At 43.4% G+C, this 14,079-nt stretch overlaps 1 protein-coding gene across 1 annotated transcript in view; it reads right to left on the minus strand.

The window, feature by feature from the left end:
• The window catches only part of LOC106612868 (protocadherin-16), a 205,656-nt gene that overhangs the window by 20,000 nt on the left and 171,577 nt on the right, over positions 1-14,079 (minus strand). Inside the window, 3 exon segments of the mRNA XM_045724531.1 lie at positions 12,521-12,707; positions 12,824-12,956; positions 13,611-13,861. Coding sequence (XP_045580487.1) covers positions 12,521-12,707; positions 12,824-12,956; positions 13,611-13,861 — 571 coding nt within the window.

The raw sequence follows: 14,079 nt of genomic DNA on the forward strand, positions 1-14,079 counted from the left end.
AAACACACACACACACCTCACTATCACACTGTGTTCTAAACACACACACACCTCACTATCACACTGTGTTCTAAACACACACACACCTCACTATCACACTATGTTCTAAACACACACACACACCTCACTATAACACTGTGTTCTAAACACACACACACCTCACTATCACACTGTGTTCTAAACACACACACACACCTCACTATCACACTGTGTTCTAAACACACACACACCTCACTATCACACTATGTTCTAAACACACACACACCTCACTATCACACTGTGTTCTAAACACACACACACACCTCACTATCACACTGTGTTCTAAACACACACACACCTCACTATCACACTGTGTTCTAAACACACACACACACCTCACTATCACACTGTGTTCTAAACACACACACACCTCACTATCACACTGTGTTCTAAACACACACACACACCTCACTATCACACTGTGTTCTAAACACACACACACGTCACTATCACACTGTGTTCTAAACACACACACACCTCACTATCACACTGTGTTCTAAACACACACACACACCTCACTATCACACTGTGTTCTAAACACACACACACACCTCACTATCACACTGTGTTCTAAACACACACACACACCTCACTCTCACACTGTGTTCTAAACACACACACACCTCACTATCACACTGTGTTCTAAAACACACACACACCTCACTATCACACTGTGTTCTAAACACACACACACACCTCACTATCACACTGTGTTCTAAACACACACACACCTCACTATCACACTATGTTCTAAACACACACACCTCTCACTATCACACTGTGTTCTAAACACACACACCTCACTATCACACTGTGTTCTAAACACACACACACCTCACTATAACACTATGTTCTAAACACACACACACCTCACTATCACACTGTGTTCTAAACACACAAACACCTCACTATCACACTGTGTTGTAAACACACACACACACCTCACTATCACACTATGTTCTAAACACACACACACACCTCACTATCACACTGTGTTCTAAACACACACACACCTCACTATCACACTGTGTTCTAAACACACACACACCTCACTATCACACTATGTTCTAAACACACACACACCTCACTATCACACTGTGTTCTAAACACACACACCTCACTATCACACTGTGTTCTAAACACACACACACCTCACTATCACACTGTGTTCTAAACACACACACACCTCACTATCACACTGTGTTCTAAACACACACACACCTCACTATCACACTGTGTTCTAAACACACACACACACCTCACTATCACACTGTGTTCTAAACACACACACACCTCACTATCACACTGTGTTCTAAACACACACACACCTCACTATCACACTGTGTTCTAAACACACACACACCTCACTATCACACTGTGTTCTAAACACACACACACACCTCACTATCACATTATGTTCTAAACACACACACACACCTCACTATCACACTGTGTTCTAAACACACACACACCTCACTATCACACTATGTTCTAAACACACACACACCTCACTATCACACTGTGTTCTAAACACACACACCTCACTATCACACTGTGTTCTAAACACACACACACCTCACTATCACACTGTGTTCTAAACACACACACACCTCACTATCACACTGTGTTCTAAACACACACACACCTCACTATCACACTGTGTTCTAAACACACACACACCTCACTATCACACTGTGTTCTAACACACACACACACCTCACTATCACACTGTGTTCTAAACACACACACACCTCACTATCACACTGTGTTCTAAACACACACACACCTCACTATCACACTGTGTTCTAAACACACACACACCTCACTATCACACTGTGTTCTAAACACACACACACACCTCACTATCACACTGTGTTCTAAACACACACACACCTCACTATCACACTATGTTCTAAACACACACACACCTCACTATCACACTGTGTTCTAAACACACACACACACCTCACTATCACACTGTGTTCTAAACACACACACACCTCACTATCACACTGTGTTCTAAACACACACACACCTCACTATCACACTGTGTTCTAAACACACACACACCTCACTATCACACTGTGTTCTAAACACACACACACACCTCACTATCACACTGTGTTCTAAACACACACACACCTCACTATCACACTATGTTCTAAACACACACACACCTCACTATCACACTATGTTCTAAACACACACACACACCTCACTATCACACTGTGTTCTAAACACACACACACCTCACTATCACACTGTGTTCTAAACACACACACACCTCACTATCACACTATGTTCTAAACACACACACACCTCACTATAACACTGTGTTCTAAACACACACACACCTCACTATCACACTGTGTTCTAAACACACACACACACCTCACTATCACACTGTGTTCTAAACACACACACACCTCACTATCACACTGTGTTCTAAACACACACACACCTCACTATCACACTGTGTTCTAAACACACACACACACCTCACTATCACACTGTGTTCTAAACACACACACACCTCACTATCACACTGTGTTCTAAACACACACACACACCTCACTATCACACTGTGTTCTAAACACACACACACCTCACTATCACACTGTGTTCTAAACACACACACACACCTCACTATCACACTGTGTTCTAAACACACACACACGTCACTATCACACTGTGTTCTAAACACACACACACCTCACTATCACACCGTGTTCTAAACACACACACCTCACTATCACACTGTGTTCTAAACACACACACACACCTCACTATCACACTGTGTTCTAAACACACACACACACCTCACTATCACACTGTGTTCTAAACACACACACACACCTCACTATCACACTGTGTTCTAAACACACACACACCTCACTATCACACTGTGTTCTAAACACACACACACCTCACTATCACACTGTGTTCTAAACACACACACACACCTCACTATCACACTGTGTTCTAAACACACACACACCTCACTATCACACTATGTTCTAAACACACACACCTCTCACTATCACACTGTGTTCTAAACACACACACACCTCACTATCACACTGTGTTCTAAACACACACACCTCACTATCACACTGTGTTCTAAACACACACACACCTCACTATAACACTATGTTCTAAACACACACACACCTCACTATCACACTGTGTTCTAAACACACACACACCTCACTATCACACTGTGTTGTAAACACACACACACACCTCACTATCACACTATGTTCTAAACACACACACACCTCACTATCACACTGTGTTCTAAACACACACACACCTCACTATCACACTGTGTTCTAAACACACACACACCTCACTATCACACTGTGTTCTAAACACACACACACCTCACTATAACACTGTGTTCTAAACACACACACACCTCACTATCACACTGTGTTCTAAACACACACACACACCTCACTATCACACTGTGTTCTAAACACACACACACCTCACTATCACACTGTGTTCTAAACACACACACCTCACTATCACACTGTGTTCTAAACACACACACACACCTCACTATCACACTGTGTTCTAAACACACACACCTCACTATCACACTGTGTTCTAAACACACACACACACCTCACTATCACACTGTGTTCTAAACACACACACACCTCACTATCACACTGTGTTCTAAACACACACACACACCTCACTATCACACTGTGTTCTAAACACACACACACGTCACTATCACACTGTGTTCTAAACACACACACACCTCACTATCACACCGTGTTCTAAACACACACACCTCACTATCACACTGTGTTCTAAACACACACACACCTCACTATCACACTGTGTTCTAAACACACACACACACCTCACTATCACACTGTGTTCTAAACACACACACACACCTCACTATCACACTGTGTTCTAAACACACACACACCTCACTATCACACTATGTTCTAAACACACACACCTCTCACTATCACACTGTGTTCTAAACACACACACACCACACTATCACACTGTGTTCTAAACACACACACCTCACTATCACACTGTGTTCTAAACACACACACACCTCACTATAACACTGTGTTCTAAACACACACACACACCTCACTATCACACTGTGTTCTAAACACACACACACCTCACTATCACACTGTGTTGTAAAACACACACACACCTCACTATCACACTATGTTCTAAACACACACACACACCTCACTATCACACTGTGTTCTAAACACACACACACCTCACTATCACACTGTGTTCTAAACACACACACACCTCACTATCACACTATGTTCTAAACACACACACACCTCACTATAACACTGTGTTCTAAACACACACACACCTCACTATCACACTGTGTTCTAAACACACACACACACCTCACTATCACACTGTGTTCTAAACACACACACACCTCACTATCACACTATGTTCTAAACACACACACACCTCACTATCACACTGTGTTCTAAACACACACACACACCTCACTATCACACTGTGTTCTAAACACACACACACCTCACTATCACACTGTGTTCTAAACACACACACACACCTCACTATCACACTGTGTTCTAAACACACACACACACCTCACTATCACACTGTGTTCTAAACACACACACACACCTCACTATCACACTGTGTTCTAAACACACACACACGTCACTATCACACTGTGTTCTAAACACACACACACCTCACTATCACACCGTGTTCTAAAACACACACACCTCACTATCACACTGTGTTCTAAACACACACACACACCTCACTATCACACTGTGTTCTAAACACACACACACACCTCACTATCACACTGTGTTCTAAACACACACACACACCTCACTATCACACTGTGTTCTAAACACACACACACCTCACTATCACACTGTGTTCTAAACACACACACACCTCACTATCACACTATGTTCTAAACACACACACACACCTCACTATCACACTGTGTTCTAAACACACACACACCTCACTATCACACTATGTTCTAAACACACACACCCTCACTATCACACTGTGTTCTAAACACACACACACCTCACTATCACACTGTGTTCTAAACACACACACACCTCACTATCACACTGTGTTCTAAACACACACACACACCTCACTATCACACTGTGTTCTAAACACACACACACACCTCACTATCACACTGTGTTCTAAACACACACACACCTCACTATCACACTGTGTTCTAAACACACACACACCTCACTATCACACTATGTTCTAAACACACACACACACCTCACTATCACACTGTGTTCTAAACACACACACACCTCACTATCACACTGTGTTCTAAACACACACACACCTCACTATCACACTGTGTTCTAAACACACACACACCTCACTATCACACTGTGTTCTAAACACACACACCTCACTATCACACTGTGTTCTAAACACACACACACACCTCACTATCACACTATGTTCTAAACACACACACACCTCACTATCACACTGTGTTCTAAACACACACACACCTCACTATCACACTGTGTTCTAAACACACACACACCTCACTATCACACTGTGTTCTAAACACACACACACACCTCACTATCACACTGTGTTCTAAACACACACACACCTCACTATCACACTGTGTTCTAAACACACACACACCTCACTATCACACTGTGTTCTAAACACACACACACCTCACTATCACACTGTGTTCTAAACACACACACACACCTCACTATCACACTGTGTTCTAAACACACACACACCTCACTATCACACTGTGTTCTAAACACACACACACCTCACTATCACACTGTGTTCTAAACACACACACACCTCACTATCACACTGTGTTCTAAACACACACACACACCTCACTATCACACTGTGTTCTAAACACACACACACCTCACTATCACACTGTGTTCTAAACACACACACACACCTCACTATCACACTGTGTTCTAAACACACACACACCTCACTATCACACTGTGTTCTAAACACACACACACACCTCACTATCACACTGTGTTCTAAACACACACACACCTCACTATCACACTGTGTTCTAAACACACACACACCTCACTATCACACTGTGTTCTAAACACACACACACCTCACTATCACACTGTGTTCTAAACACACACACACACCTCACTATCACACTGTGTTCTAAACACACACACACACCTCACTATCACACTGTGTTCTAAACACACACACACACCTCACTATCACACTGTGTTCTAAACACACACACACCTCACTATCACACTATGTTCTAAACACACACACACCTCACTATCACACTGTGTTCTAAACACACACACACCTCACTATCACACTGTGTTCTAAACACACACACACACCTCACTATCACACTGTGTTCTAAACACACACACACCTCACTATCACACTGTGTTCTAAACACACACACACCTCACTATCACACTGTGTTCTAAACACACACACACCTCACTATCACACTGTGTTCTAAACACACACACACACCTCACTATCACACTGTGTTCTAAACACACACACACACCTCACTATCACACTGTGTTCTAAACACACACACACCTCACTATCACACTGTGTTCTAAACACACACACACCTCACTATCACACTGTGTTCTAAACACACACACACCTCACTATCACACTGTGTTCTAAAACACACACACACCTCACTATCACACTGTGTTCTAAACACACACACACCTCACTATCACACTGTGTTCTAAACACACACACACCTCACTATCACACTGTGTTCTAAACACACACACACCTCACTATCACACTGTGTTCTAAAACACACACACACCTCACTATCACACTGTGTTCTAAACACACACACACCTCACTATCACACTGTGTTCTAAACACACACACACCTCACTATCACACTGTGTTCTAAACACACACACACCTCACTATCACACTGTGTTCTAAACACACACACACCTCACTATCACACTGTGTTCTAAACACACACACACCTCACTATCACACTGTGTTCTAAACACACACACACCTCACTATCACACTGTGTTCTAAACACACACACACCTCACTATCACACTGTGTTCTAAACACACACACACCTCACTATCACACTGTGTTCTAAACACACACACACCTCACTATCACACTGTGTTCTAAACACACACACACCTCACTATCACACTGTGTTCTAAACACACACACACCTCACTATCACACTGTGTTCTAAACACACACACACCTCACTATCACACTGTGTTCTAAACACACACACACCTCACTATCACACTGTGTTCTAAACACACACACACCTCACTATCACACTGTGTTCTAAACACACACACACACCTCACTATCACACTATGTTCTAAACACACACACACACCTCACTATCACACTGTGTTCTAAACACACACACACCTCACTATCACACTGTGTTCTAAACACACACACACCTCACTATCACACTGTGTTCTAAACACACACACACCTCACTATCACACTGTGTTCTAAACACACACACCTCACTATCACACTGTGTTCTAAACACACACACACACCTCACTATCACACTGTGTTCTAAACACACACACACCTCACTATCACACTGTGTTCTAAACACACACACACCTCACTATCACACTGTGTTCTAAACACACACACACCTCACTATCACACTGTGTTCTAAACACACACACACCTCACTATCACACTGTGTTCTAAACACACACACACCTCACTATCACACTGTGTTCTAAACACACACACACACCTCACTATCACACTGTGTTCTAAACACACACACACCTCACTATCACACTGTGTTCTAAACACACACACACCTCACTATCACACTGTGTTCTAAACACACACACACCTCACTATCACACTGTGTTCTAAACACACACACACCTCACTATCACACTGTGTTCTAAACACACACACACCTCACTATCACACTGTGTTCTAAACACACACACACCTCACTATCACACTGTGTTCTAAACACACACACACCTCACTATCACACTGTGTTCTAAACACACACACACCTCACTATCACACTGTGTTCTAAACACACACACACACCTCACTATCACACTGTGTTCTAAACACACACACACACCTCACTATCACACTGTGTTCTAAACACACACACACCTCACTATCACACTGTGTTCTAAACACACACACACCTCACTATCACACTGTGTTCTAAACACACACACACCTCACTATCACACTGTGTTCTAAACACACACACACCTCACTATCACACTGTGTTCTAAACACACACACACACCTCACTATCACACTGTGTTCTAAACACACACACCTCACTATCACACTGTGTTCTAAACACACACACACCTCACTATCACACTATGTTCTAAACACACACACACACCTCACTATCACACTGTGTTCTAAACACACACACACCTCACTATCACACTGTGTTCTAAACACACACACACCTCACTATCACACTGTGTTCTAAACACACACACACCTCACTATCACACTGTGTTCTAAAACACACACACACCTCACTATCACACTGTGTTCTAAACACACACACACCTCACTATCACACTGTGTTCTAAACACACACACACCTCACTATCACACTGTGTTCTAAACACACACACACCTCACTATCACACTGTGTTCTAAACACACACACACACCTCACTATCACACTATGTTCTAAACACACACACACCTCACTATCACACTGTGTTCTAAACACACACACACCTCACTATCACACTGTGTTCTAAACACACACACACCTCACTATCACACTGTGTTCTAAACACACACACACCTCACTATCACACTGTGTTCTAAACACACACACACCTCACTATCACACTGTGTTCTAAACACACACACACCTCACTATCACACTGTGTTCTAAACACACACAACACCTCACTATCACACTGTGTTCTAAAACACACACACACCTCACTATCACACTATGTTCTAAACACACACACACCTCACTATCACACTGTGTTCTAAACACACACACACCTCACTATCACACTGTGTTCTAAACACACACACACCTCACTATCACACTGTGTTCTAAACACACACACACACCTCACTATCACACTGTGTTCTAAACACACACACACCTCACTATCACACTGTGTTCTAAACACACACACGCCTCACTATCACACTATGTTCTAAACACACACACACCTCACTATCACACTGTGTTCTAAACACACACACCTCAGTCTCACACTGAGTTCTAAACACACACACACACCTCAGTCTCACACTGAGTTCTAAACACACACACACACACCTCACTATCACACTGTGTTCTAAACACACACACACACCTCACTATCACACTGTGTTCTAAACACACACACACCTCAGTCTCACACTGAGTTCTAAACACACACACACACCTCAGTCTCACACTGAGTTCTAAACACACACACACACACCTCACTATCACACTGTGTTCTAAACACACACACACCTCACTGTCACACTGTGTTCTAAAACACACACACACACCTCACTATCACACTGTGTTCTAAACACACACACACACCTCACTATCACACTGTGTTCTAAACACACACACACCTCACTATCACACTGTGTTCTAAACACACACACACCTCACTATCACACTGTGTTCTAAACACACACACACCTCACTATCACACTGTGTTGTAAACACACACACACACACCTCACTATCACACTGTGTTCTAAACACACACACACACACCTCACTATCACACTGTGTTCTAAACACACACACACACCTCACTATCACACTGTGTTCTAAACACACACACACACCTCACTATCACACTGTGTTCTAAACACACACACACCTCACTATCACACTGTGTTCTAAACACACACACACACCTCACTATGACAATGTGTTCTAAACACACACACACCTCACTATCACACTGTGTTCTAAACACACACACACCTCACTATCACACTGTGTTCTAAACACACACACACCTCAGTCTCACACTGAGTTCTAAACACACACACACACCTCAGTATCACACTGAGTTCTAAACACACACACACACACCTCACTATCACACTGTGTTCTAAACACACACACACACCTCACTATCACACTGTGTTCTAAAACACACACACACCTCAGTCTCACACTGAGTTCTAAACACACACACACACCTCAGTCTCACACTGAGTTCTAAACACACACACACACACCTCACTATCACACTGTGTTCTAAACACACACACACCTCACTGTCACACTGTGTTCTAAACACACACACACACACCTCACTATCACACTGTGTTCTAAACACACACACACACCTCACTATCACACTGTGTTCTAAACACACACACACCCCACTATCACACTGTGTTCTAAACACACACACACCTCACTATCACACTGTGTTCTAAACACACACACACACCTCACTATCCCACTGTGTTCTAAACACACACACACACCTCACTATCACACTGTGTTCTAAACACACACACACACCTCACTATCACACTGTGTTCTAACACACACACACACACCTCACTATCACACTGTGTTCTAAAACACACACACGCCTCACTATCACACTGTGTTCTAAACACACACACACCTCACTATCACACTGTGTTCTAAACACACACACACCTCAGTCTCACACTGAGTTCTAAACACACACACACACCTCAGTCTCACACTGAGTTCTAAACACACACACACACACCTCACTATCACACTGTGTTCTAAACACACACACACACCTCACTATCACACTGTGTTCTAAACACACACACACCTCAGTCTCACACTGAGTTCTAAACACACACACACACCTCAGTCTCACACTGAGTTCTAAACACACACACACACACCTCACTATCACACTGTGTTCTAAACACACACACACCTCACTGTCACACTGTGTTCTAAACACACACACACACACCTCACTATCACACTGTGTTCTAAACACACACACACACCTCACTATCCCACTGTGTTCTAAACACACACACACCCCACTATCACACTGTGTTCTAAACACACACACACCTCACTATCACACTGTGTTCTAAACACACACACACCTCACTATCACACTGTGTTGTAAACACACACACACACACCTCACTATCACACTGTGTTCTAAACACACACACACACACCTCACTATCACCCTGTGTTCTAAACACACACACACACCTCACTATCACACTGTGTTCTAAACACACACACACACCTCACTATCACCCTGTGTTCTAAACACACACACACCTCACTATCACACTGTGTTCTAAACACACACACACACCTCACTATGACAATGTGTTCTAAACACACACCTCACTATCACCCTGTGTTCTAAACACACACACACCTCACTATCACACTGTGTTCTAAACACACACACACCTCAGTCTCACACTGAGTTCTAAACACACACACACACCTCAGTCTCACACTGAGTTCTAAACACACACACACACACCTCACTATCACCCTGTGTTCTAAACACACACACACACCTCACTATCACACTGTGTTCTAAACACACACACACCTCAGTCTCACACTGATGAATTACAATATACACTTCTCAGTCTCACACTGATGAATTACAGTATACACACCTCAGTCTCACACTGATGAATTACAGTATACACACCTCAGTCTCACACTGATGAATTACAGTATACACACCTCAGTCTCACACTGATGAATTACAGTATACACACCTCAGTCTCACACTGATGAATTACAGTATACACACCTCAGTCTCACACTGATGAATTACATTATACACACCTCAGTCTCACACTGATGAATTACAGTATACACACCTCAGTCTCACACTGATGAATTACATTATACACACCTCAGTCTCACACTGATGAATTACAGTATACACACCTCAGTCTCACACTGATGAATTACAGTATACACACCTCAGTCTCACACTGATGAATTACAGTATACACACCTCAGTCTCACACTGATGAATTACAGTATACACACCTCAGTCTCACACTGATGAATTACAGTATACACACCTCAGGCTCACACTGATGAATTACAGTATACACACCTCAATCTCACACTGATGAATTACAGTATACACACCTCAATCTCACACTGATGAATTACAGTATACACACCTCAGGCTCACACGATGAATTACAGATACACCTCAGTATCACACTGATGAATTACAGTATACACACCTCAGGCTCACACTGATGAATTACAGTATACACACCTCAATCTCACACTGATGAATTACAGTATACACACCTCAATCTCACACTGATGAATTACAGTATACACACCTCAGGCTCACAACAAAACAGATACACCTTAGTATCACACTCTTTGAATCAAATAAACATAGCCTGTTCCTACCTTTGGCAGCGTTCTCCTGCAGACTGACGTCTCTAGCGTGGCGTGAGAAGCGGATCCCCCTGTAGGTCTGTTCTCTGATGTAGATGACCACCACCCCTAGAGAGGACTGGGCTGGGCTGCCCTGGTCCATAGCCTCTACGATCAGAGTCCTCTGGCCCTGGGTCAGTGTCTGCAGCTTCTCTGTAGCCTGGAATGAATGAATTAATGAATGAATGAATGAAAGTATTTTTGTCTGAAGTCTCCCTAAGCAAGCCACCCCTTACAGGGGTTATTTAAATACCCTGATGAATAATGAAACAACACCTGGATGTCCCCGGTCAGAGAGTTGATGGTGAAGCCCCGGACAGGGCTGGCGAAGCGGTAGAACACTGAGCCGTTGGCCCCAAAGTCACGGTCCTCCGCCCGCATGGTGGCCAGGACGCGGTGGGAGGAGACACTGGAGAAGAAGAAGAAGAAGAATTTTATTATAATTTTAAAAATCCTGTACATGGATGTCCAACTAAAACTTGGGCACAACAGCAGGTGACGGCATCTAAGACACACAACAGTAGGTGACGGCATCTAAGACACACAACAGTAGGTGACGGCATCTAAGACACACAACAGCAGGTGACGGCATCTAAGACACACAACAGTAGGTGATGGCATCTAAGACACACAACAGCAGGTGACGGCATCTAAGACACACAACAGTAGGTGATGGCATCTAAGACACACAACAGTAGGTGATGGCATCTAAGACACACAACAGCAGGTGACGGCATCTAAGACACACAACAGCAGGTGACGGCATCTAAGACACACAACAGTAGGTGATGGCATCTAAGACACACAACAGTAGGTGATGGCATCTAAGACACACAACAGCAGGTGACGGCATCTAAGACACACAACAGTAGGTGATGGCATCTAAGACACACAACAGCAGCTGATGGCACGCAACAAAGAAGACATGTGAAACACAAAACAGTACAGATAAACCCTCCGGATGCAAGCCCACTCCAAACCAGATTCTTCCCTGTCGGACATGGGATTCGAACTGACAAACTTCTTGTTGTTGTCCTGCTTCACTAACCTCTAGGCTACCTACCTGGAGGCAGAGATGTTGATAACCAGGGGGTCCTGGATGAAGAATGGAGCGTTGTCGTTCACATCCTGTACATACACGTTGACCGTGGCGGTGGAGTTGCGTGGGCTGGCGGGGGACGAGTCTGTGGCGCAGACATCGAAAGTGTACGACGCGGTTCGTTCCCGGTCGAGCGGAGCGGCAGTGATGACATGTCCCGTGTGTTGGTCAATGATGAACATGCCCTGGGAACCGCGCGACAGGAAGTACAGCACCTGGGATTAGAACAGATCACAGTAGATTAGATTACAAAAAGTAACATCACTTTTAATGCTTAATGAAGCCTTCATTAACCCTTTGAAGGTCTAGATAGCTTCCTTTTGTTAGCAAAATGTCATAAAGGGTGGCAAAAGTGTTATGCTACATTTGGCAAACCTTAAGGGGGCTCAGGAGTCATAGGGCTCTAATCAAAAGTAGTACACTATGTAGGGAA

Source organism: Salmo salar, chromosome ssa09 (genome assembly GCF_905237065.1).
Source record: "Salmo salar chromosome ssa09, Ssal_v3.1, whole genome shotgun sequence".
Taxonomy (NCBI): domain Eukaryota; kingdom Metazoa; phylum Chordata; class Actinopteri; order Salmoniformes; family Salmonidae; genus Salmo; species Salmo salar.